The sequence below is a fragment of the Apostichopus japonicus genome, chromosome 1 (genome assembly GCF_037975245.1).
Source record: "Apostichopus japonicus isolate 1M-3 chromosome 1, ASM3797524v1, whole genome shotgun sequence".
In the NCBI taxonomy this organism is placed as follows: domain Eukaryota; kingdom Metazoa; phylum Echinodermata; class Holothuroidea; order Aspidochirotida; family Stichopodidae; genus Apostichopus; species Apostichopus japonicus.
The window spans coordinates 18,489,428-18,517,152 of NC_092561.1; the positions used below are offsets into that span (position 1 = coordinate 18,489,428).

The 27,725-nt window shown below is 37.5% G+C and overlaps 3 protein-coding genes across 3 annotated transcripts; 2 read left to right on the forward strand and 1 right to left on the reverse strand.

Moving 5' to 3' along the window:
* Positions 1 to 27,725, forward strand: LOC139969962 (WASH complex subunit 3-like). Its single transcript, XM_071975420.1, has 7 exons — positions 1 to 166; positions 22,098 to 22,196; positions 23,257 to 23,322; positions 24,597 to 24,698; positions 25,308 to 25,406; positions 26,573 to 26,637; positions 27,602 to 27,725. The coding sequence occupies exons 1-7, from the start codon at positions 116 to 118 to the stop codon at positions 27,696 to 27,698; spliced, it is 579 nt and encodes a 192-aa protein (XP_071831521.1). The 5' UTR covers positions 1 to 115; the 3' UTR covers positions 27,699 to 27,725.
* LOC139969957 (uncharacterized) lies at positions 1,076 to 7,448 on the reverse strand. Its single transcript, XM_071975391.1, has 3 exons — positions 7,308 to 7,448; positions 6,527 to 6,595; positions 1,076 to 5,833 (listed from the first exon to the last, which is right to left on the reverse strand). The coding sequence occupies exons 1-3, from the start codon at positions 7,407 to 7,409 to the stop codon at positions 3,383 to 3,385; spliced, it is 2,622 nt and encodes an 873-aa protein (XP_071831492.1). The 5' UTR covers positions 7,410 to 7,448; the 3' UTR covers positions 1,076 to 3,382.
* Positions 8,149 to 19,505, forward strand: LOC139969958 (uncharacterized). The gene is made up of 6 exons (XM_071975407.1): positions 8,149 to 8,395; positions 9,633 to 9,788; positions 13,426 to 13,764; positions 13,866 to 14,128; positions 14,386 to 14,632; positions 17,563 to 19,505. Exons 1-6 carry the CDS (start codon positions 8,149 to 8,151, stop codon positions 17,679 to 17,681), a joined length of 1,371 nt encoding a protein of 456 aa, XP_071831508.1. The 3' UTR covers positions 17,682 to 19,505.

Here is a 27,725-nt window from a genome sequence, read left to right on the forward strand (position 1 = left end):
AGGCGTATTTTGTTAGGTAGTCACGAACGATTCTCAAAGAGCAACCAGTGAAATTGACGTTTAACGTTCGGGTCCATTTCATTATAGAAGATAAAAATCACACAGAAGACTTAAAATGGATGCTGATGGTCTCCCGCTAGTTGGACCAGGGGTCGATCTTTCTAAGGTTTAGAGAGGATAATCTTACAAACTAAATACTTGTTATGTTATTAGGCTTCTAAGTTCTAGGCTGTTGTAGATTACATGTTGTTATATACGTAAAGTGACTACATACAGTACTGTAGCATGGACACTGCGAAGTTCGGACACCTAAGCCTTGAAACAGACCAAAACTTCATCTTATGGTATAAATCACCTGAAAATATACTTGATATGGTGGGTTCATTTTGGAGAGAAAATAACTGTAGCTTCGTAGTTTTTCGTGAAATTGGCTCTTGCTGCAGCCGTAGGTTGTCATAAGCAAAAATTTATGATATTATAACCTAGACTAGAGTTGACCTAGGCCTTACACCAACAGTCAGGTGCATAATAAAATTGGCAGTAGCTTAAAGAGTATCATTGAACTAGGAAGATTGGTTGTATTGTATATAGCCTAGCCTAGGCCTAGCATAGTTTTGAAATATAGCCTATCCCACAGGAGCTCCCAATGTTTGCCACACAGAAATGTAGCATGACTGATGGTAGGCCTACGGTAGAATTGAAAAGACAGCTGTGATGAACAGCTTGCTTGAAGCAAGAAAAAAAACCTTCCCTAACTTGGCGCATGTGTTAAACTTACTGTAATTCAGCTAAATTGTTCCAATAATCCACATTAGTGTCTTCCTGTTTCACAATAAACAAACAAACAACAAAAATAACATAATTCAATACATTTCAGTAAATTTTGTATTTCATCGTTTTTAAGGCATTGAAGACTCGCCCCAAACGGCGTGCCCCGCTCTGAAAAAGTTAACTTTACGTTGCCTGCAAGTGAAGTTTTCTTCTTGTCGCTACGAAATGTAGACAGTAATGAAAGTGATACCTCAATCTTTTATCTAGATCTAAAATGTCCATCACTGCTATGTACACTGTGTTGTGGGTACCCTTACCAAACATGATGGCTTATTTAGGCTTCTGAATGCCTTCATTAAGGCTTCTGAATCCTTAAATAAGGATGTGAAGCCTTAAACTAAAGCTTCATGACTATGAAGCCTTAAATTGAAGCCTAACAAGCATTCAGAATTAAGGCTTCATGAACTTGAATAAGGATGTGAAGCCTTAAATAAAGCTTCATGACTATGAAGCCTTAATTTGAAGCCTAACAAGCATTCAGAATAAGTATTCATGAATCCGAAGCCTTATTTTCTCACTTCTGTGAAGCCTAACAAGCAGTCAAATAAGGATTCATGAATTTGAAGCTCTATATTGACATTGCTGTGAAGCCTTACAAGTCCTCATGAGTTTGAAGCCTTATTTTGGCATTGCCATCGAAGCCTAACAAGCCATCAAAATAGGGATTCATGAATTTGAAGCTCTATTTTGACACTGCTGTGAAGCCTTACAAGTCCTCATGAGTTTGAAGCCTTATTTTGGCATTGCCATCAAAGCCTAACAAGCAATCAAAATAAGGATTCATGAATTTGAAGGTTTATTTTGACATTGCGGTGAAGCGTGCACAAGCTTAATTCTTCATGAGTTTGAAGCTTAATTTTGGCATTACTATGAAGCCTAACAAGCAGTCAAAATAGGGATTCATGAATTATTTTTTTTTTAATATTGGCTATAGGCTGCATGCATTGGCTTTGGAGAATTGCCCAAGACTTTTGTAATGGACAGATCCTTGGTCATATACAATTCAGTGGACAAGCACATTCGAGATACTATAGGCATTTAAAGGAAGGCATGTACGCACGCTAGAAAAGAGTAACAACCGTCAAGGCCAAGACTACATTGGTACCCCCCTTTTACAGTGTCAGCTCCCTGGAGAGGCATTGGCTATGTGCAGTACTGATGCTAGCCAATTAGTGCAAATACCATTATATGAAAGAAGTATTCCTATATACTTAGCACTTACTGGACAATAAAGTGATGAAAAGCTTAATGAATGGTAAAATATTTCCTGTGTAGCCATATACCATGAGTTAATTTTGACACGGAGATATCAACTAAAGCTGTTTAAATTATATACAATTGAATATTATTGCTACACTGTCAAGGGAATGCCCTTCTGATCACTTTTTGTAATAAGTTTAACCCTACATCAGAATTCCAGTGAACATCAGTATGTATTAATTGGAACTCATTACTCAAATAAAGAAAGCAGAGAAAGTAAACCATTGTTCTTAAGTGTTGTGATACAAGTGGAAACTGTTCTCCATCCATGGTGGCCAGGGTATCAGGGGATCCCTAGCTCTGTAGATGATTCATACAAATGACATATAAAAATCAATGTCCAGCCATGAAACTTATGATGATTTGTCAAGTACCATTCAATTTTATTGATATTTCTCTCTATCAAATTAACAATGATGATGATTCAAAAACAAACAATTAACTGGTTTTGGAAGATAGTAGATACAATGAATTAGAAGGGAAAAAAGCTTGAGCTGCCCAAGAAACTACTAAAATGAGGGGATTTGTTAACAATTCCAAAATGGCATTCACTTCTCTAGATTCTTCTCTGGCATTCACTTCTCTAGGTTTATTCTGATTAAAAGTAGGATATGGTTTGCACCAATGGTGACCAATCATAACTTACCCAAACCTAACACAGGAACTATTTGGCAACATCGTGCTGGAGAGCTTATTTACAAAATAAATAAATAAACAAGAGGCATCAGTAAGGGCCAAGATATATATTTGTAGGGACCTGATTTATTCATGAACTTACGAGCTTCTTACCAGGTTTAAGCAGTATATTGTTCCACATCAGATGCATCTTAATTAAAATTTACAATCATCGTAATTGGTAACTCATGAACCACTTTAAACTTTGAGGTCTTAAACTGCTACAACAACATCCACCATGTGGTTTCATTAGCCCCAAGGAACCATATTAGAAAAAAAAGCAAAACCTTCCCTTCTTGAGATATCATGTTAACAAGCTGGGTATCACAAATGCACACACATGCATATACACACACATATGCCATCATGAATGCAAGTTGGTTACGATTATCATCGAAACCAAAAATCAGTGAGCTACTTTAATTTTACAGTATTTGTCATTATCACACCTATTTGGTATCTCACACAAATACATGTGCTATCATTATCCTCAATGTAAATACAACTACATAATAATTGATCAAGTTTTATCACTTCCAAGTTTAGATCTTGAATCTGTGCTTTCTTGCTTCGGTGCATATACAGAAAAAATCAGTCCGGCATTTTAAATGTAGTGTTAGTCTTTATCACACCTATTTGGTATCTCACACACATACATGCTATCATTAACCTCAGTGTAAATACAACTACATAATAATTGATCAAGTTTTATCACTTCCAAGTCTGGATCTTGGATTACCTCTTTGATATGATCTGTGCTTTCTTTTTGTTTCAATTTAAAGGGTTCAATGAAAGCTACACAAAGGTCACCTTCCCCTAAGATTGCAAAAAATTGTACAGAACCGTACTGTTGTGCAGCAGGCTCTGAATTTGTAACATACTTGACAACACTTTGATTTCTTCGTATTAGTTTCTTGTAAAATGAACCATAGACGAATGAATCTGTGTTCTGAATGAAAATTTTTAAAAAACATCTGACAGATAAATCTGTTACCTGAAACTTTCTCTTAATTGCTGAGGATTCCTCAAAAGTCAAAATCCTTCTATAAAGGGAACCGATCCTGTAAACAGAGTTTGTCAAGTGTTGCCATGTTGCATGAGTCCTTCCCATCATGGACATAACACAGTTCTGCACTTCATAATTCAAGTCTAAAAAATTTTCTTCCAAAAGTGGAATGCTATGAATAAGACCAATGGTATTTATAACTTGTGTATCAATACCCTGTGTACCATGCATATGCTGAACTAAAAAACCATTCAAATCTTCAAATATGAAGCAGTTATTCACAAAAAGAGGGCCGGTATAGCGAACACATCTCCCAAGATGTACTAGCTGGTGAACATTCATTGTGACATACCTTAAACTATATAAAGTTGGAAACTTTGTGACAAATTCTGCAAGACAGGTTTCAGCTATAAGAAAATCATTTTCATTTATTGAGTTTTGTGAGAGAAGAAACATAGCTCTTACCAGTAGGCAGAAATGAATGTAATAAACTGGTTGCAGAATATTTCTCAATATTGGAACCCCCCAGAAATACAAAAAGTTTCTATATTCAGATGCCTTCCAAAAAGCAATATCATCTAAGGAGCGAGGCACCCTAGTGATGGTAATGGTTGGTTTAATTGCCTTTAGAAGGTTGCTCACTGTTTCCTTATACTGATAAAATGAAAACTCCTTACTTTTATGTTCCCTGGAAAACCAAAGTGTTAGCATTAGTTTCATGACACCGGAGCAAACACCATGCATGTAGTCAATTACAAATCCATCAATTATATTAAAATATTTCAGGTACACAAACCAAGAAGGACCTTTGACACCCTTGTCTGTTGAAACACTACGACCTGCTTTGATGTCATTCAAAATTTTGTGAACAGATGTCAGCACTGATTCCTTAGTTCGAGGGGGCCCACTAAGATCACCAATTTGTGGAGGATAAACATGACAATTACCACCTGCTTCTGTTCTAAAATTTTCACCTTTTTGCAAACAATGCCAGCAACCATAACTACCATTAAACTGAATGCTGTTTGCTACCAGGCTTTTTGCAGGCAAATCACATGTGCATGTTAATATTGTTGCTTTGCAAATAAACTTATTTCCAGTGAAGTCTTGAAACTCAACACCTTCCTCAAGTGATGTGATGTCATCGAAAAGTGGTTTCAGAAAACTCCACATTATTGGTTTCTTTGAAGAAATCCACATTCCATAAAAAAGTGTATTTTCCCTCAGTTTACGATCTTTAACAGGCAATTCATTGACAAGCAAATAAACAGGCCACAATGAAACTTTTGAACTTTTGAAAATAGACACCCCATCTGTATTAATAGCAAAAGATAAATTGTTTGGATTACTAAGAAAACCCTGTTGCCACAAATTTTGGTACAATACCCCATCATAGACATCACTGACAACACCTTTCTTTGATGATCTACAAAATCTATGATTCCTAACACTTTCTGTGAAAGATTTGCGATTAAATAAGACCTGCAGCTGTTTCACTAAACTGTAAAGAACAAAATATGACAAGCCTCCTGTAGCAGTCAAATCATTATTACAAAAGTGGTTTGGACAATGCTTCATATCTTTTTCAACATGTGCATAACAAAATGAACAATAATACCTTATTTCAGGCATATACGTGTAAACGGAAAGGTACTTTCGAAGTGAATACAGTGATGTTGGACATTTATGATTATCTGGTAATAGTATGCCTATGATTGTAAGCAAATGGGTCATTGCCTCATCTGACACTTTGAACCTGATCATGAAAAGGCATAGTAATAACATGACGGCACCAAGACATTTTTTAGAACCAGGGAAATGTTCAACATTTAAGTTATTCTGCTCTTCATTATTTGAGAGTACTTCAGCTGATTGACTCATGCATACTTCTGCAAATTTCTCGGTTAATATTTCAGCTGTTTCTGTAGTATCATCGCACAAATCCTCAAACTTCTCTTTTCTAATTACCTCTTGGAGATCATCAAACAAGGAATCCAGATCTGCATCAGTCCCAGGAACATACTCAGGGGGTGGTTGGTCATCGTTCTCATCTGTGAATATCTGCAACAGAATTTAATAAAAAATTAAAACATATTTTCAGCGTTTAAATTTAGCGGTCGTCCAGGACGAAAAAGGCTACCCAATGTGTATACACTTCCCCAAAGCAACCTTGAAAATCAACATGCATCAACAATCACTTAATAATTTCTGATGTTTGTTAAAATCAGACACAAGAAAAGTCCTATTGAAAATACTGATCCTACAATGTGCCTACCACATTTAAACAATCTTTGCTTTAGTCAACACTAGTGGAAAAAGGTAAGGGCATGGAAATAAACACAAAATGTTTCAACTGTATAGAATCCATAAATTTGCTCAAAACAGTTTCTTATAAGAGTCTCAATCAATTAAGTTACCTTTTTCCAAGGATAAATTACTATAGTTGTTACTTTGAAAAGTATCTGTTCGCTGTACAGTACAGTGCCATATTCCGGACTCAGACAACCATTTGAAATTTCTTAAATTATACACTCATTTTATCGCATGAAGCTATCCTTCCATTACTTGCCAACCCATAAGATGCTTTATCCACTATAAACTGTTCAATTTGTGATAAAAAAAAATGTGATTTTTGTTGGCTTTTCAAACTGAAACATTTTAAAAAGTAGAATGTTTGTACGTATGCCCAACTAGGCTTATATCATTTAGCCTTCAGAAAGAAAACAAGAATTGTCCTATTTTTTTAAAAAATACCTCATCTTGGATTCCAAAGATTTCAGTTTCATCTGAAGAGAGTGCATTCTCTGGCTGATCCGAGTCCCACTGCAAATAATAAATGAACATGACAGACGTTCATATTATAATAATTATATGCATCTATATCCTAAAATTGCAGGCCTTAAATTTCAAGAAGAACAAGTACCATTAATTGGCACATTTTACTGACAATATGAAATAGAGTTAACATTCCATTCAGCTATATTCCAACTTCTTACAATTATTGTGGGAGAACTTAGAGAAGCAACAGTCGGTCAGTCTAACTTGTTCTGGAAACTGAAGTAGCCAGCTAGGTGTACAATGGCATGTACTCTTAATAACAGGTAGGCTACAACACTTCAAACAATTCAGTCTTTCTTTTATCCATAAACCTATTTTCAAACTAACTCTGGTATTGTTCCATCATGACTTCGCTATCTGACCTAAATTAAGCCTCTAGGCCTAGCCTAGGCTATTTTGAATTTCGTTTGGTGCAAATTTTTGAGCGCCAAAAAAAGGTAAAAACAAAGCAAATTGAATTCAAAATTGTACTTTAATTTAATAATTTGAGCGAAAGTTGTTACAAGATGTCTGGAGTATACATCGATAAGGGGAAGTGAAGGTAGCGAACAAGTTATGAGCTTACATCCGGCGTACTAAACTACCAAAGCCTCTGCAGACATTAGCCTTGTAAGTTGTAGGCTACTAATACTTGCCTCTATTACTACTATTGGTATATAACGTTAGGCATTCACATGGATAGGGTAGGCATACTTACAACCAAAGCAGTTAGCTGATCATCGGAATTTAACGGCATAGGCACCTTGGTTTTCCATTTGAGGTACGGACCTTTCCTTTTTCGAACAGCACCATGTTCCATTTAATCTCTGAGATTCTGATCCAACTTTTTAGTAGAAGTTAAAGTTGGTCTAGGCTATGTTAGGTGAAATCAACCGACTTCCAAACGAAGAAGTACTAAGTAGGCCTACGAGAATCTATCCAGGTATCGTACATAGCCTGCGCGGCCTGGATCAACTAAATACGGTTGCGAGCTGAAACTAAGATCACTGCGTGCTAGCTACCGTAGACGAGCACATACAGTGCAGCTATTCGCGACTTGTACGTATACTTACGTTTGATTTGGCGGTAAGTACAAAACACGTAGTGAAAATTCTTACGTCACTTTTTCCTTGTCATTGTTATGTAATAGTGCGTGTATCTAAAACGGCTATATACGGTGCGGCAATAATTAGCCGCTCGACAGCTAATTAGGGATTTCCTTTCAAAATAGCCAACAGTCTTTCACAAAAGAAAATCTATTATTTTATTATATACATTTAGTAAACTGAAGATGTAAATGGGATATCAAGTTGCTGCGCAATAGTTGCGAGCTCGGGTTGGTTTTTTATAATAAAAAAGAAATGAAAGAGGCGGCAAAGAACAAAACTACAAAAATTATTACGTCATTCCGGTTGCTTTGATCAATTGCGCTGACAAAGCTATATCGGTATATGCCTAGTCTAGTATAACCTGTACGTCGGTTGGATAGTTCATATTGACAACACAATTACAAAGTTCAGCTATTTCAAGCATATTTAAATTATAAATCTTTTAAGAAGATGGAGGAAATGGATGTCTTCGTTTCAAAGGAAGAAGTGAAGGAGATTGCCAGAAAACTAAAAGCGGAACACGAAGAGGGCGACTGGATCGTCGTGTTTTATATAGAGGAAAGAGTATTTGGAATTGTCCCTTCTTCTACCATTAGTTTCCCCAACTTTCGGCATCAAAATGTTTCAATTGAAACTTTCCAAAAAGTGACAGCCAGATATGGTAGCACCGACCTAGAGGTCCTCTACTTTTACAGAGGTAGGTATAGACTTTATATAGCCTAGTAGAAGTTTAGTTAAGGCTACGAAAATATTTCTTGAACGGGGGCCTAGGCTAGGCCATTGGGCCCAACATTAATGTTAACGTTAGGCTAGGGTTAATCATGTATACTTTTCAAACTCAAAAGCCCTAAAAGAAAAGTTAGGATTAGCAAATTTATAGATTGTTAGATTTGTTCCCCACTCTCAGACATCACACTAGGATAGTCAGAATTAGTAGTCCCTAGCTATAAGCTCATTTGACATGGGCCTACAGTAGGCTAGCCTTGCCGAAGTCAACTGAATCAATGTTAGGCTAGGCCCCTAGGCTAGGCCTAGAATTTTATTCAATTATGACCGCTACCCAAACAGGGAAGGAGAGGGCCTTGGCTAAGCCTATTTGATGCCTTGGCTAAGCCTATTTGATTTTTATAAGTTTCCTAATGTTACTTGCTAGGTTTCTGTCCTTCTACTACTACTATTACTAGTACTCGCCTAGCCTAGGGCAGGCGTCAAATTGCGAATATCTAGCTAATTTAGTACTAGGCCTAGCCTAGGCTGCGAAAAAAAAAACATTTTACAGGGGGTCAATAATAAAAATAATTATATTCTTGGCGACTACATTGCTTTAGATATTGTTCAAACCACCTTGGCTAATGACCTAGACTATGCCTAGGCCTAAGCCTACGCTAACAAAAAACGTTGCATTCCGCATACCAAATGTGTCAGCGGAAAACACCGTTTTTGTCAGCGGCAATTATTTAGGCTAGGTGGACCGAGATGGGTAGAATTTGGGTGGACCAGGATAAAATTTGGATCCGAGACTGTAGACTCCGAGTCTCACTCTCATCTCAGAAGACAGGATAGCCTAGGCCCCTAGGCCTAGAATTAGGTTAGGCCTGGGCTAGGCCTAGGTTCGGAATGATGATTTTGGCCTAGCCTAGGCCTACATCATTTAGCCTAGCATAGGCTAGTATAAGTAGCGAAAGTGGGGGGGGGGGAGGATAGGCGTAATTACCCTATCGTAGTCGCTAAGAACCTGAATAAATTTGATTATGGGCCTCCTTTAAATTCGTTATGCCTCAGTGTAGTAGTAGTAATACAGTACTAGCCTAGGCCTACTAGTAGTACTAGGGGGCCCAGGCTACTGACCTTGCCTACTACTACTACTACTAGTACTACTCCTAGTTCTAGTACTACTACTAGACTTTATACTTCTTTGTTTGTTCTTGCCTTAGGCACAAGTGACGAAAAGATGGAGTCTTTTGCAAAAGAGCTAGATAAAACAAGGAGAATAAACAAGAGGCAGCCAACAAACAACACACAAACCAAACGAGTCAGAAAGAAAAAACAATTTGCAGAGTATGAAGTATGCCTAACAGAAGGTCAAAGCGGTAAGAAAGTTTTCCTTCAAAGTTCTAATCAAACTAACTCGGGGAGGGGGGGGGGATCGGAACTCATAAGTAGAAAAGAGGATCAGGAGGGACAATCAAGTTCCTATCAAGCCCCTAGGCCTATGCGGGAGAAGAAGAAAAAAACGAAGACACAAAAAGTCATACCCGATTACAATGCTTAAAGTACTTGTCCAAAGCATTTTTAAGGCCGTGGCTATTCTTACAACTAGTAACAATTATTTATAAACTATTCTTACTAGGCCTAGGCCTAGCCTACTTGCAAGAACAATTTTCTCAGCCAAGCCATTCCATTCACAACCCTATAGGCCTAGTATTTGAAAAAAAGTTATGCCGAATATTAAACCTACTTTGTAACTTCTGGAGTTGAAGACAATGACTTCTGGAGTCTGGTACAACTACTTTTAGCAAACCTTAAAAAGAATAGTACAGCTAGCGCTAGCGTCTCTAGCCTAGGCTATATAGGCCTAGGCTAGGCCTATAAAAAAAATAATAAACTTAAAAATACTTTTTTACCACGACTCACGAGAACAATTCCATTTGTGCATTGTCCATAACTTTACTTGAATAAGTCACTATAGTAAATTATCAGTGACAGTACTAGTAGGCCTATATAGCCTAGGCCTAGTAAATACTGATTCGGCCTAGGCTACATTGCTACAGTACACTAGCTAAAGTGCTAGAACTACTTACTAATACTATTAGTACTTTAGTAGTAGTACGTTTAGTATTTGCCTAGGCTAGGTAGCAGTATAGTCACCAGTCGAAGCAAATGTGTCCAAATGTTCGTTCTCGTGAATGCATGTGTTGCACTTATATCCTGAAACAAAACTAACAAGTCATAATCACAGACATTGTCATTAAGTTCGCCATTCCATTCGAAAATAATCCAAATAAGTCCTTTGTAATTCCAGAAGTTTGACTTAAGAAATGAACGCAATCATGTGAAGAGACGTTATAAATATAAAACATGTGTCACGATATGCGTGCATTGCGCAAGCGCGCGTAAAATTGAACACCATGCGAGTTCATCATTGCATAAAAGTGTAACGTAGAGCGCGCGTTTAACTATGTTACATGAAGTTGATGTTGTTTACGTGAATAGTTGTGCGCGCGTAAAATTGAACACCATGCGAGTTCATCATTGCATAAAAGTGTAACGTAGAGCGCGCGTTTAACTATGTTACATGAAGTTGATGTTGTTTACGTGAATAGCTGTGTTTATATCTAGACATCGGCAGCTTTGAAACTTTTTGTATATTGATCTATCGAAGTCGGAATGATACAAATGAACATAATTGTTACCAATTAGGTTTGTTGATAGTGCTAGTAGTAGCTATATGATCGTAATCTTGCAATCTAATTACATGTTTCAGGATTAATGATGGCTAAATATGATTTACTGGCGAGCAATAAATAAAGGCGGGGGGGGGGGGGTGTAAGTTGTATATGCAGTTGTAAGATTTTTTTATCGTTTAGGGGTTAATCTCGATTAATGTCAAACCACTAATCCATCAACTGAAGCAGAAAACACATGTTTGTCGTAGGCTCAAGGGCGGCGAAACCGGGGGGGGGGGCACGTGCCCCCCCCCCATTTTCCTCAGGTTAAAAATGTGCTCTTTTTCTACATAAAAATTTCTAAATAAAAAAAGAGTTTACAAAGCGAAACCCACGTCGAATGAAATATTTCGGGAAGTTTTAAATGTTTACTACCACAGGCATAGGAGCCCAATTTGATTGGGGGGGGGGGGGGGGGCTTTAACGACTTACTCGAAAAATATTACCAAAATTTTTCGCGCACTACGCGGGCGTTCAACATGTTAATGTGCATATCATATAGGCATGCGTTGGTTATTACATCGCATGCCAATAACATACATCATTTGCCGTGTTATAACCCTTCCAAATTGGTTATAATTATTCGGAAAGTCGTTACAATAATAATGATCATAATATTATCAGTTTAACCATTGAAAAACACATAGAAAATTATTTTTCTTTCAGTATTTTGACATATTTCATTTGCTTTCGTGCATGTATCGATCGCGTGTGCAGGGACTTGCACTTTATAATGATTTCACCTCATTTTGTCTTTTTCCTTGTTTCCCAATTTGCACATTAGATATTGCAGTGCTAGTATGCATTGTTTCCTTGCGGAGGGGGGGGGGGGGTGGCGTTCATGGAGTGATGCGTATACGCAAATAAGATAATACAATAAGAGTTATAAAGGGTACTAAATATCAGGCTGCATCAGTCCAATCGAATTTCTGCAAAGTGCCCTTCGACGTTGGTGCCCCCCCCCCCCCTCCAGATTAAAAGTGCTTCCGCCGCCCTTGCGTAGGCTAGGTGCCCTTTCTTTTAACAATTCCCCCCCCCCCCTGTGTGGTTCAAATCACGCACCACCGCAAAAAAAAAAAGGATTAGGCCTATATCGGTAAGAAATACTCAGAAGTTAAAACCTGCAATCCATCGCCACGGCAACGGTGAACGTAAAGTACTACATTCCCTCTTCAAGATATAGCACATACTTTCCAAATCACAGTCGATTTTCGGCTAATTGAAAGTTGTAAACAAGGCTACGAAAAGTGTGATCCCCCCCCCCCACCCCAAACATATGGTTAGGCTCGATTTCCAATTGACTCAGTGTGGTGTTAGGCTATACCATGTGGTTCGAGATCGAGATACAATTGAACGTTTTCGGTGGGAATTTAGTGGAAGATATACTGCAATAGCATGTAGCCTGGATTGGGGGTAGAGCAACTGCTCATATCAGGGAATTGATAATGTACTACATGCTACAGTAGTTTGTTCAACAACATCGACTAAATTTTGGCTAGTAGACTAGGCGTTGCCAAACTTTTATGTTCGATCTTTAATTTTTTAATATGAGTTTACAAACGCTGTGGCACAATTATTTTCATCAAGTAACAGTAGATGTATACTGTTTTACAGGTACATCAAAGTTTGTGCAAGGTTTGACATGTTCAAGGAACATACACTCATGTTTGTACTGCGTGGTTTGAACAATGCATTTGGCGTTGGTATATTTGACTCTTTGCGTGCACGCGTATGACGGGTTTGTAATTCTGAAGTCGGAGGGTAAAGTTCGAAGGTTTAGACAAAACGCAATTTATTCCTTTCAAATTACTAAAGCATGGAATGCTACAAATATCAAAATCATTGATAGATAAAAGTTACCGCGATAATACAAAATTTTTCGATATATCGCCCAAGACTACTCCTCCCCCCTCCCCCTAAACAAACTATTGGTTCAACTATTGAGATATATTCCAGCAGGTACATGGTTGGTGGCAACGGCTCAATCCTTACATACTTATTTGTTTAAACATTCATTTCTCGAAACAAACAAAAAACTGTCGATGACCCATTTTTCTCCCGTTTCAATCGTTTCAATTTTCAGGCAAATCGTAAACTGTTCCCCCCCCCCAAAAAAAAAAAAAACAACAACAACAACAACTTAGGCTTACATGATATTGATTATAGCTAAACAAAGAAGGAAAGCTATATGGGGAATTAAATTAAAATAAAAACAACCAACATAACTTCTTTTAAAAATTGTACTTTTTATTGAAGAATGAAACCATTTCAAATGCCTCAGCTCCACAGCAAAAAGAGAACACAAGTCTTCCAGCTCCAGCTCAGAGGAGCAAAAAACTGAAGAAAGATGTCAGAAAAACTGCACCAGCCATTAACAACGAACCGGACGTAAGAAACATGGCAATGATGGCTGGATTCTCAGGGTTGATGGATGCCATCCATCCACTTTCTACATTGGAACCATCCAGCCAACTGGAGTCCCTATCCTCTCTGCTTGCCGAAAGCAGAGAGGAACTAGAGGGACTGGAGACTCAGTCGGAAAAGATAAGAAGGTTGGAGGCGCAGCTTGAAGTTGAAAAATCAAAAGTCTTGGAGCTGCAGTTAAAGCTGATTGAGAAGGGTATGTGTTTATCAACCTATCACTGGTATTTCTTTTCTGCTTCAACCCCAATTATCAGATAGTATGCTAATGTTACATGCTTTTCTCTATTTCTGATGCAGAGCAAATACCAGATGATGTGAAGTTCCACATATCTGCATTGATGGAATTGTTGAGCAAGTTCCAGTGTCAAGGTGCAAGCAAATCCTCATTTGAAAGACTAAGCAAATCAGACACTGTTGTTAATTGTTACAATCCCAGCGTTAAAGATGCAGATCTTCCCACTTCGCCACTGCAATGCCCACTCCCACTGACGCCACCAGATTTGCCATCTACTTCACAACCAGTACTACCACCAGCACAAAAAGTGTCAGCAAAATCACAAGTTAGTAGAATTACTAGAAACAGCATTACAATTTACCTAAAGATGCTCAACTTAAGCTTGTAGTCTCACCATTGATAGTTTTTGACACAATTGATGTTTGTTCTCAAGATAAGTTCTAGTTATTCGTCACTGTTGTCATCCTCTTCTGAACAAACATGTTCCATATCCAAACCTAACTTTGGACCTAACTACCATTCTATTCTCATTACCATATCAATATCTAAATTGTGAAGCTTTATGTTCAATTTAATTTTCAGCCACTAATAGTCGACCCAAAGAACAACGGCCGATTCGCAAGTGTAAAAGTGGACACGTATAAATTGTATCAGCTGGAGCAGTATGCTGTGAAGAAGAACAATCCCTACCACCTGCTAAATGGAATTATAAAATTAGTATTTTCTCAGTTGGAGCTGGCGTCGTGTTCCGGTTTGGGGCTCCGAACAAATGGAAGTGGAACAGCAGGCCCCAACCCTCTGGAGCAAGTCAAAGTTCTGGCGACAAAAGGTTAGACTTCATAACCTAAAGTTTATCACATTGTCTGGCACGCTGACCTGTCCACACCACAGCTATCAGTTCAAGCGCATGCGACTTTTCTTTTTTTCTCCAGTGTACGGCGAATCCCATCCGACTGGTATATACATTTCTAAAACGCAACAGCAGGACCCAGGGGTTAGAGAATGTCCCTTCTTTTGAGAGCTGTAAAAAGAAAAAGGGCAAACCAATGACTAGTGAATTACCAAGTTCATTGAAAATGCTAGCCCTGTTCGCAGCCTCAGCTCTCCTGAATGATCTAGTAATCAAAACAAATAACGGTTTTGCTTTACTAAGTATTTACATTATTAAAGGAATGCTCCTTGTGCCTATAAGAGAAAGATATTTATTCCTGGCAATTACAAAAAGGCATCAGGTCATGCCAGCCTTACATTATGAGGCCAAGGGCCTCAGTTGATTCCATTTTTGGCTCACAGTCTTTTTGGTTTTGGAACGACTGGGAGCCATTTTTCTTGTTAACAAGTGGCACAAATGCACATTTTACTTAATGCAACTCTTCTTATGTAAAACAGACTCTCATGTGTCCTTTTGTATGTACCAAACCACCTCTGGGGTTTTGCAGGAAGAAAAGGAAGAGATTTACTACAAATTTCCAAAGTAAAAAAATATTGACATCCTACCAAGAAACCATGTACCGTAACTATTTATGTTTATGTAGCAAATGGCCTAACCGCTTGATTGTGTATGAAATCCATGTTACCTGGTAATGCACTAAGAAAAGTTACTCAAAATATCCATCTTAAAAAGCATCTCAGAAAAATCATCCATCTTCAATCTTCACCAAAATGTATATTTTAATTACCTATTCCTTACATTCCGTCATTATTTTGTACTTATGTTCAGTTTTATTCCGTTTATGAAGAAATAAACATGTAACGAACTTGATGTTAAACATCCTTGTTCGTTACTCCATTCAAGTTCAATTAGAAAATGTAAGCTTAGGCCAATCAAACTGCATCATCGTAACTTGTCTAGAATTAAAGTAGAACAATACCAGATTGATTTAAAGAAATCACAACGACTAAACCCTTCTCCAATACTGTTTTTTAACATGAAAAATTTGCATTTACTCATGCATCATTAATTTGAGCTAAATTACAAGCCATATTTCGAGGCCTGTTCTAAATGTTACAACCTAACGTTAGGCCTACTGTAATTAACGCGACGGCTAGGGATCCGACTCCGTTGCATTTTTGCCGTACCACTATAAATTATTTCTTAAGGGCATTGCAGCAAACCTGAGTTTTCTTTTTAAGTTGTTGGTTTCCTAATAGATTAAGTTGCTTGAAATCGATCGATTAACGTTCGCAAATTTTTGCGTTTAAACGATCATGTGCTGTATTTTCTACAAGGTCACGCACAGCCCTGCCCTAAAGAAGTAGGCCTAGTACTGCAAGTGTTAGCCTAGGCTTCTTACTGTAATACTAGTGTTACTGTAAAGCTATATGTAATTTCGTAAGACAGTTGACCAATCGTGCATAACTTACTGCAAATGTTACACTACCGTAGACTAGCCTAGGTCTGGGAGCCAAAACACCAGGTAAAATACTTGTAATAAAACCTCAGAAACTTTTAACAAATCTTAATTTGCAATAATATGAATAGAAAAAATTATTACCTCAGACATTATTGATCACGAAAGGGACTCGGTACGCCATAATAATGCAAATTGAATTGTTGTTGATCTTATGACAAAGGCTCCTTGTTGCATGAACAGGCACTCGTAACGTTATGTAGGTGTATAGTATATAAACACGTGTTTATATAATATACACCTACATAACGTTACGAGTGCCTGTGGTTGCATGTAGCATATCAGCGGTTACGAATTGTCTACTTCGGCTTCGCTACGCAAAAAAGAATGTTTCAACTCAAGTGTGCCGTGTGCCCAACCCTAAAAGGAATGGACACCCTTGGGAGTCGATGTTGCATGAAAAAAAAAATGAAGGGGTGCCTCCGGTCGATCCTCCCATTGAAAACATGTAATTAGAACCGTCCATCTGGCGTCAGATTTAAGTCGGAAGTAGGAGTTTTTTTTTTAAATAGTCTGTTCCACCTCGGATGAACCGACACTCGACCTTTATCCGCAGTGGCGTAGGGAGGTACTTTTGAGTGGGGGGGGGGGGGCTGAAGACTGATGGCCAGCCTGGGGGAGGGGTCTAAGGAAATTTTTTGCATTTCCAGGTGGCCTCAGATGCAATTTGGTGCAATATAGCACACTTCAACACCCACTCCATTTTGTAAACTTAATTTTGTATTTTCACCTGGCCTTAGATGCAATTTGGTGCTCCAAATGAGATTTTTTTTCTCATTTGGAAATGAAAAAGGGGTTTTATGACTTGCGAACAGGGGGGGGGCGGAATAATACTTCCGCCCCTCCACATTTTTCACTGGGGGGCTGGCACCCCCCAGCCCCCCCCCCCCCGGTTCCTACACCCTTGTTTATCCGTCTAGTAGGACCATAATCTGACGAATTCATCACATTCAAAGAAACTTTTTGAGAAGGGAATGGGTTAAAAAGAGTTAAAGGTATGCTCTATATTGGACCCAAATAAGCCAGATTTCCAAATATACATCACCTTAATTTGGTCCAAATTAATTCTTCAACTGTTTATCACCCCCTTGGAGGAAGTTTACCTCATTGGGACTTTCGGTCATCTTGTGTGCATGCATGTTCATTAAGAACGTCTGAGAACAATTTTGAAAGTACAGACCTCCATGCAGGAAATTACTTTTTGAAAACTTCTAGCAATTAAAGCTTGCCATCATTTGGGGCATATACAGACTACCTTTAAGTCTACTCAATTACACACAGTTTTGACATGTTTGCTTCATTTTTTTTAATTCTACGGACTGTATATTCTGTTTTTTTTTCCTTGCAGAGTACATGCGATCAGCATTAAAGAAATATAACTGGACGCCCATAGACGAGAAGGACATAAACCGAAAATTTACTTGTCAAATTACTAATGCCCGGAGGGATCTGAAAATTTTGAAATAGACTTAATTGACAATTTAAAATCATCATAATCATATATCCTGTTCATGTCGGCTGTTTCTATCTTCTTTTTATTGTTGCAATTTGGCTGTTTTGTATTTTTTTGACGGAGATGCAATTTTTAAACTCTTTCACAACTTTTTTTTCTATTACGTATGCTGATGCCTAAAATTAGCTCTGCACTTCAGAGAAAACGTATGCAAATTTAAGGAACATCCCTCTATCGTCCATTTACTTGAAATCATAATGGTAGTCTGACAATTTGGCTATATGCTATAATTGACTATATTATAATAGCTGGTGTGAATTTTGGGCAGATTCATCTTGATGCATGCAGGTTCATACAGGAAGTAAATATGCATTACACATTCAGGACAATATTATCCATTGCTTTTGTAAATAAAATTTTCCTTCTACCCGTCCTATACAACAAACCATGCAGGACTGATATATCTATAGGCTACTCAATGCATTTTCTTATTGTATTGAAGTTACAGTATGTGTGATGCGGATTTCACGTAAGATCTATTAATAGGATAATTTGGAACGCTAGTTTTATGGAGCATGGTTTAACGTTGCTCATAATGGATTCGCTTCTGGTGTGATACAAATAAAACATGGCATACAGAAGGTAAGGTAAGTTTGGTATAAGGGAGAAAAGTAAGCCTAAAGTAGAAAAGAAATGACAGAATTCTTTTTATTCAGGAGAAGACATGTTTGATTTTCATGTCGAAAATTTCAGTCTTGTCTTGACTGCATTTTAGGACCTACACTAACTTTATGCCAAGAATGTGATAGCTGTGCACTATATCCAGTAGCCCGTAAGTAATGTGTTAGTTTAGTTTAGTAGAAAAAAGGAGCAGGAGGGACAATCACGGCCCTATCAAGGACCCTATGGAGGGAGGGGGAAAAAACCGAAGACACTAAAAGTCATACCCGATTACAATGCTTAAAGTACTTGTCCAAAGCATTCTTAAACCCATTCACACTACTAGCAAGTAGCTGACTGCATGGACCCACATTCCCCTAAAAGGCTATATTAATAAAACACTGCAGTGAGCTAGCTGCTAGCTCATTCCAACTGTTGTGTTTGTGATTTCATGTCAATATTATATTATAGGAATTTCTGTAATGTATGTCATACACTGATAAACTCTTTGGTTTTCAAATTTCATTCACAATTGTTTCTCAATAATGATGATTAAGATTTTGTTGAATTAAAGTGTTCTTCTTACAGAAATAATATAAATCGTTTCTTCATCATTTCATGTGTGGGGTGAAGAGGCATTCATGAATGCATGGGACGGATAGATTCCTAGTAAAGTCATTCAAGCGATTGCTACGGGTTGGGAGGGGGGCCGGAGAATTGGAAGGGACCTATACAAAATAGCTGTCAAACCAAATAATGTGAGGTGCATACAACTAATTTGCTTCATGATATAATTAAGCTAAAGAAGGTAATTTAAGGTTGTTTTAAGTCAATTTAATCGCAAGGTTAAACCCTACAGTGTTGGGTGGGAAGCGTATATGTACGGTCGAGTCAATCATGAGGAAAACTGAAATGCCTTCACTATAAATCTTCAAAACAATTTCATCAATTTAAGGCTTCACAGTGAATACCAATATGCAAATTTAAGCCATCAAAGCCTATGCACTTTTTTTGGCTAGATCTGATGCAGCCATACACCGAAGCCTTAGTGAAGGCATTCTTGGGGCAAATATAAGCCATCATTTATAAGCATTCGAAGCTTTAATGAAGCCTTAATGAAGCCTTCATTTTAGGCTTCAGGGCAAATTTATGCTAGCATTAAGGCTGCAGAGCGAATGCCTATTTAAAGCTTCAAAGTGAATACTTATATGCAAATTTAAGCCATCGAAGCCTTAGCTAATTTAAATTTTTCGGCTCTGGTGCAGCCTTAGCGAAGCCTTAGCGAAGCCTTAGCGAAGGCATTCTTGGGGCAAATATAAGCCATCATTTATAAGCATTCGAAGCTTTAATGAAGCCTTAATGAATGCATTCATGTTTGGTAAGGGTATTGACCGTAGCTGTATGTATTGACTGCACACTAGTGTCTTATCACCGACGACGGTAGCAAGCTGTGTCTACAGGTATTTTGTAGGATCGATGGTGGTGTCTAACATTTCTGTTACACCTCATTCGAAACTAGGTCAGAATACCAGCATGAGACGTTTCTTTGTGCGCGAGTCTTCACACCCTTTCACAAACTAAGGTTATTGTTGAATATTAGTCCCACTTATTAGCTTGGTGGACTGGTGGTAATCTGGTGGAGACCAGGGTGGGAATTTTACGGTACGCCGGTACGCTAGCGTACTGGAATGAAAATATGGCTTACCAAAATAAGAAAATCAAATAGGCCTAGTACCACACACCCTTGTAATGAGCGTACCAAAAATTCTGACCGTAAGTGACTGCATCGGACTGTAGTAGGCTTATCTGCAATCTGTTTCTAAGTTACGGAGGATTAATTTGTCGCGCAATTAGCAAAAAGCACCAACGAACTGGCCGCACACAGCTGGCTGCTAGCTCGGCGATCGTGCCTTGACCGTCACATACCTACGACTAACTGTGTATGCATCGCAATTTATTCCAACTTCACACATGAACTACGCAATTGCCGACGGCAATTGCGTAGTTCATACTGTACATGTGCTCAGAATTTTCCCAGGTACCCTGCCAAACAACTGTGCGCTCATCCCCTGTCTAACACCTGTTTGTTAACATTTTTGGCACATTTCCAAGAAACGTTTCATGGAGTATTCCCCATGATACACGAGGCACAGTTCATACACGCAGCACAAGATATCAAGTAATGGCCATCTTTATGAAAGTAAACCTTGTAATAAAATATGTTTTAGGCCACACGGCATGATTAACTAATGCTTAAAATTATTTCTATGTTCTTGTAGAAAACGTCAAGTTCACAAAATACAAATAGTTGTGTTTTTGTAGTTACGTGAGATTCGTAACAGACGAGGTGGTTAGGCTATTTGCTATTCACTTAACTATAGTAGGACATTATTTTTTCCGTATTTTTGGAAACTCTAGAAAATACTTTCTTTTCCCCCCGCTTAACACCAGATGTGGTCTTACAGTACAGGTTATTCATAAATGGGTGTACTACTGTAGAGCCTTGTTTACATGACATTAGTTGCATGTAGCACGATATGCCAGTTTTGCGTGAAGTTTTCGAAAGTGTTTTGCTGGATCTTCCGTAAAATTTTAAAGGACCGAACTTACTTTTTGTACACAGTTGGTAATTTCTCTACTGATTTTCAGAGTTTTTTTTTACAATCTCCAGTCGATTCATTTCCTTTGATCATGTATTTGAATAACTAATACCGGAGTATTCAACCAGGTACTGTCTGGTGGGAGAGTTCAACGTGATGGACAGGGATTGTAATTATTTCGATCGAACATGCATTGACTGGATTATCTGCGCCGCCGCTGTCGGCTTGATATAAAGTACACTTGTGCCGCGAATCAGGAAGTTTTCACAAAAAGAAAACAGCGTTCAGGTCATTGTGCTGTGCTTACCGATTCATGAATTGTGCTTACCAACTAAGAAATCTTGGCTCATGTTGGTAAGCACATTTCATCAAAAAATGAAAATATGCTTACCAACTTTTTTTGCCAAATTCCCACCCTGGTGGAGACGTGGACTAAAATGCAACAACTTATAATGTAGCTATTAGACTCTCCCGCTGGACACAGTGTTCCAACTTTCGACCAAAGAAATATGGATTGTAACCCTAGAACTAGGAGGCAGGTGTACACACAGTACCTGTTGTACCCATTCCTGCTCTGGTCACCACCATTTTACATCCCAATCCGATGGACAAGAGTGTCGCCTGCACTATCTGACCACTTTTTTCCAAATACTGAGGTCTGAGGTGAAGGTACAGTACCTCATTCATTGTCAGAGCAATGCAATGTTCATGGTGTCCGAGGAAGTCGTTTCAAAACCCCCTTATACCACATTCATGGTAGACTGCGCTTAATGTTAACACCAGTTGCACAACAGCAGGTTTAGATTAGGTTTTGAACTTTATTATATTTACTGAGGATGGAATGGTTTATTTTAAGCAGATCTGTCAAAGTGAAGTGTCAATTTCAGTATTAACTTCAGCTAACATAGTGTAATTAACATCAATTAATTTACCTGTACATATTTAGCATAAATTTACATCAAAACTTGCCCCCGTAGCACTGCACCAGTTTAAGCACCACATCACGCTACAAATTTCTTTCTCTCACGATTTTTTCACCTTCAATTGTTACACTAGAACTTGCAGAGTTCAGACTATCCATTTTTTGATCACTAGTAGTGTCTTAGAAATATTTTTGTGTGTTTTGTATGAACTGACGAGGTACAAATTTATCTTTTGTTTCTTATACAGGTCACAGCTATACACCCTAAGAGGATGCTGGCATTTTTGAATCATTTCATTATCCATACCACAAGATTCCTTAACAAGTTTTCTTGTGTCTGTGAACAGGTAATATTTTGATTGTCATTTTTCTATGAACTGTATCACTAGGTTTGTTAGCCCATTGTTTGCAAGTTTGTCATGGTAACCTTTGTAAATCATTGAAAATAGCATAAATAATTTTACTTTAGAAATGCTTTTTTCAGACAAACTGGTAGCAGACGAAATCATAAGAGGATGGTAATTCCATAACACAGGTTAGGGAGTATCCAACGTACAATCAATTTCAAACAAAATACCTCAGAACAAATGTTGTTCAACATAACAATTAGATATCCAGTTTCTCTTTAACTAATTACTGTAGCAGTCTTAGCCTGACCTTTTCCTCTTGGTTCCTGTGCAGCAAAACTGCTATACATATTTGGATTCGTATGGTACTGTAGCAACTTCATGATCCTGTATAGCATTTTGTGATGCAACACTGGATAAAGTACTCACAGGGCTTGCTAAATTTGCTATAAAAGGTTAAAAGCCCCAATCAATAAACTTCATACAAATGTTTGAGACACAGGACAAAGTTGTCAATTTACATTTAATATTTATGATGATCACAAAAATGAGCTATGCAGTCACGTTTGATATTATCCACGGGCCACACAGTAAAGGCTGTTTTAGTCATCCCTGCAGTGTAATAAAAACAGGAATTTGTTCAATGACAGTATGCAGTGGTTGTGTATAGAATGATTTACTTTGGAGGAGAGATAATCTTTCTTATTGTGCAATCCATGAAATTAAAACATGCTCTTTGGTTTCAAAGCCCTTATTTTGCTAAATTCTGAAGAAGAACAAAATATTCTAACAAGGAATGAAATTACAAAGTGACTGTGTGATTTAGATGTTACTTAAAGTGTGTAATAGTCTTGGGCAATGATATTAACTTACCTAAAACAATTTTTTTAATGTTGAATATTACAGTAAGTATATTGTTCAGTATCACAACTGAAGACCAGCTGTTGTGAAAGGTAGCACAGAGCAACTTGTTATTCCCAATTTCTCTTTTACACAAGATTATGGATTCTTTTGATTTTAATAATAATTATTTCACATAATTATTTCACTTGTCTTTTAGAAATTACTGGATTTGAATCATAGGATACAGAAGCTGGAAGTGACAATGAACATTTTAGAAGCCAAGGTACTGTAGAGATTACATTATACGATTTTCTGAAATACTTTGTCTTCTTTGAAAAGACACATTATTCAAATGATATATATGGGCTTATAATTAGGGGTTAACTTATTACTGCCTAAAATAAGTAATTTTGATGAGCGCAACACTCCACGTCATAGCTTGTACATATTTAGTAAGTTTCCCAGATGTGTATATCTAAGGTGCATATCTTGGAAACAAAAGGAACTTTTCGAAAATTTTCAACAGATATTGAATGAGATTATCACCCGCAACAAATGTATTGAATATGGGACAGGTTGGCTGGGTGTCCGTAGTACATTAACTGGTAGGTAGGGAAAAAGGTACAAAATTTTAATCCAACCCACAAGATCCAGTCGTTCCTACCTTTCATTTAGATTAAATCAATCTTGGTCATTGTTGAATAATTCGCCAATTTCTTTTTTTTTGGGGGGGGAGGAAATTTTTTGGGGGAGGTGGGGGGGAGGGGGAGCGAGGGGAGATATTTTAAGTTCAAGCCAACATTTACCTGCTAGTAAAAGAAATCGCAGTAATGTCATCATACAGAAACTGACTGAACACTGTTGATTCTATAAAGTTTCGACAAGGATTGAGGATTTGGAGTACTAGAAAATATGCTAGCAATTTGGAGAGGCATTCATTACATGGTATCATTCATAGTTAAATTCTATTTAGCAATAGCCCCATCTACTGGGTACTTTATAAATGCCTTGCTTAGCATAATCATATGACTTCCCAAACTCTACAGCCCACCCCACCCCACCCCCTCCATCCCCTGTGGGAATAACTATCAACCTGTGCCAACTGCCATATTTTGTGATCCTGAGTCATGTTGAGTTACTATGTTAAGCAGGATATAGGCCCCTCATGTTTATCAACCAAAGTAGCATACATCAAGTAATTTACTAACAGTTTAGTGTAATATGTGTAACTGTGTAAAAAAAAATGCCAGGTAGGTAATACACCCAGGTCTCATGTGGAATGTCAATTTTCTTACAACTTTCATAGCTTGAGGTACTCACTTGTTTGAGCTTTTGATCACCCAAAAAAAAGGTACCTTTAGGAGGCCAAAGGGACACTGTAAAGGTTGCTTCCGGTCAATAGGGCTGACATGTTGCTTCAATAATTTAAATATTGAGGGCTCCTCTGGAAAGCAGTACTTCTGCATTGAGCAGGACTACCCTCATTAAAGATGAAAATAATAAAAAGTAAATAAAAAAAATAGGTTGCAAATTAATGATAATTCTCTCACAATTCAGCTTGCCTCCATACCTGGTCTTGAAAACGTTACAGTTGAGCAAGCTACACCACAGCAGCCTCCAGCAACAAATCTTCCTGCGGTCACAGCTGGAGACGACCAGGTAAAGATATCGGTTGCACTGTAACTTTGCTTTTAAAGCAATTCACCAACTTAAAGCCAGGCTTTGTATGTTTAATGAACGAACGAACAAAAGTTTGATCAGTTTGAAAGATTAATAAATCTATCTCCCATAAGTCAGTAGGTAGTCTTTTTTGAAGCCATAGCATATTTTTAATTATGAAGCATTGGTCTGCTCCAAAAGTGAATACATGGATTATGATCTTTCTCTTATTAGTAATGAAGGCATTTTTAAATAGATCATTCATGTTGCATTTTTGTTTTTCTTTTGTTTTTTCGTTTTTAATTGAAAGAAAAAGATACACATGTGTTTTAGTAATAGTGCTGATGGAACATATTGCATATTAAGAACTGTACAATGCTGTCACCAGAAAGTATGGGCTGCAGGAATATATCAACCGATTTTATTTTCTTAATTTTATTTTTTTTTACTTTATTTAATATTTTCTGTTTTGTTATAATTTGTTTTATTTTCTTTACTTTTTTTAAAGTTTTTTTATTGATGAATTTTTTTTTTTTCTTATTTAATTTAATTTTTTAAAATTTATTTTTTGTTTTGTTTTGTTTATCTTATTTTATTTTATTTTATTAGGCTACCTCGGAAACAGAGCCAGCACTGCCAGAAGCCCCACCAACCCTGACAGTCTCTCAAGACCCAAGATACATGAAATACTTCAAAATGATCAACATGGTAAGATGGCTGAATGCAATTATCGTCATGTCAGAGGCATATTAATATTAATATCAGGTTGGTACACATCCTGAATTTGTTACGTAAGGCAGATGTATTGTTAGTTGAGACAAGACCTTTTCACACAACTTTACAGCAGTTAATCAATGATCATTTGTAACTTGTCACACCCACCCATCAAAGGGTGCACAATTCAAAGAGTCACTCCTGTGGCACTACTGTGTGCCACATCAACGTGTTCCCTAGGGCACCTCCCCTAGGTGCAACCACAAAAGCGTCATACGCAACTGTAATTTATAAGTTACCTGCCAGGTCCCCATTTATACACCTGGGTGAAAAGAGGCAATATACACTGCCTTGCCCAAGGACACAAGGTAGGACAAAAACCTGCAATCTTTCGATCGCAAGTCCAGTACGTTAGCCATTTGAAGGCAGTGCCGTCAAAAGTATGTGCAGATTTATAGTGAAGGCAGGTATGGTAATGTCAGATGCTAACGTCATGGTACTGATCCTCAGTTTGGTATTAAGTGAAGTACTATGTTTGTGAATCCAAGATTTACTAGAATACTGGTATTCATAATCAATATGGTGCAAAGTCATTAATTTGTCACACAGTGTCTTTAGTGTGTTACAAAGAACATAGATAAATTGTTGATGGAGATAAATTACAACTGCAGATTCTTAGTATAGGCAGATATTGTTATATCAGAAGCTTACATGACATTATTGATGCCCAGTTTCATATGTACAGTATTATGCACTATGATTGTGAATGCAAGATTAATAAGATATCTATATTAATAAGAAATCTTAGTGATTGTAGCTATCTTAGTTTTTTTACTAAAGATCGAGGTGGTGTTATAGTATACATTCCCAGTGAAGGCTGAAGGCTTGCCTATAATGTCAGATGCTTATGCAACAATCGTGATGCTTAAGAAACGAATTCAAGATACTTGGGAGTCTGGGCTTACCGAGCTGATCATCATTCGATGTTTTGGTTTCAATTTTTGCCCAGTCTCAGCCGAATGGCCTATGTATTAGCTAAAGAAGAAGATTATTATGATTGTGAGTCCACTTACTAAACGATAGTACCAATTGTTATTTGGACCATCCTGATCGAATGCATACTGATTGCTTGAACAATTCCTTTCTTTATCGACTTATAGGGCGTACCTATAGAACCACTGAGGAACAAAGTATTGATGGACGGACTGGATCCAAATTTATTATTGTAAGTACTTAAGTAACAATTACCGAGCTTGTATGCAAATTACAAGTTTCTTCTTTCCTGACCACTATGTAATACAAAATGAGGAGAAACCTTGATGGATGTCTGCGCATTCCATGTCAAATCAGATTAAAAGATATGAAATACTGCCATCATTAGGAATTTTCCAGCTTATGAATCTCATCTCACATTGGTATGAGCTTAAACTACTGAGAACTTATGTTCAGTACTACAATGTGTAAAAGTAAGTTGGCCTGACGTTTCGATCCTAGCAGGATCTTCTACAAAGGCTAAATGACAAGTGACAGTAACAGAAGGGACACTTTTACACATTACTTTTACACATTCTCCTACACAGGCTCCCTAGTGGAGAAGCAGTTTGCTAACAGTTTTATTTTAATTTCTTTTATTTAGTATTACAGACAGGCTTATATACTATATATCATGTGTTTGAAGCATAGAGTGAGATTGCTAGAAACGTCCAAGATGTTAGATGGTACACTTTGCTAGTTTCTTCTTCCAATAACCAAGTGTGAAGTTTAATTCAGTCAGATACAGTCAACCATTTGAAAATATTAGTTTAAATTAATATGAGATATTTCTTATTTCCTTCAGTTTCACATTCATAATGAAGTTTCTTCCTTTTTTGCAGAAGATGATGATGGAATGTTGGATGACTTAAAAACTATCAAAGGGGAAAACATCATCATGTTGTGAATCCATAATTCCAATGAATGAGCTTATAACATTTAAATAAATTTTAAATAAAACTGTTAGCAAACTGCTTATCCACTAGAGAGCCTGTGTAAGAGAATGTGTAAAAGTAAGTTGGCCTGACGTTTCGATCAAAACGTCAGGACAACTTACTTTTACACATGTAACATTTACTGAACCTTTTAATGTTTCAACGTGCCTCCTGATATATGTTTAGAAAACACTGATTAATTTTTGTCTCCACCTCTCGTAGAACTCCAGATGCTCCGGCGCCACCGCTTACCCAACAGGAGAGCTCGGAATCTAGCTTTGGGAGTGAGGAGAGTGATAACGATGAGTTTAGCGACTAATTAATTCATGCGTGGGACCTCCAGGAA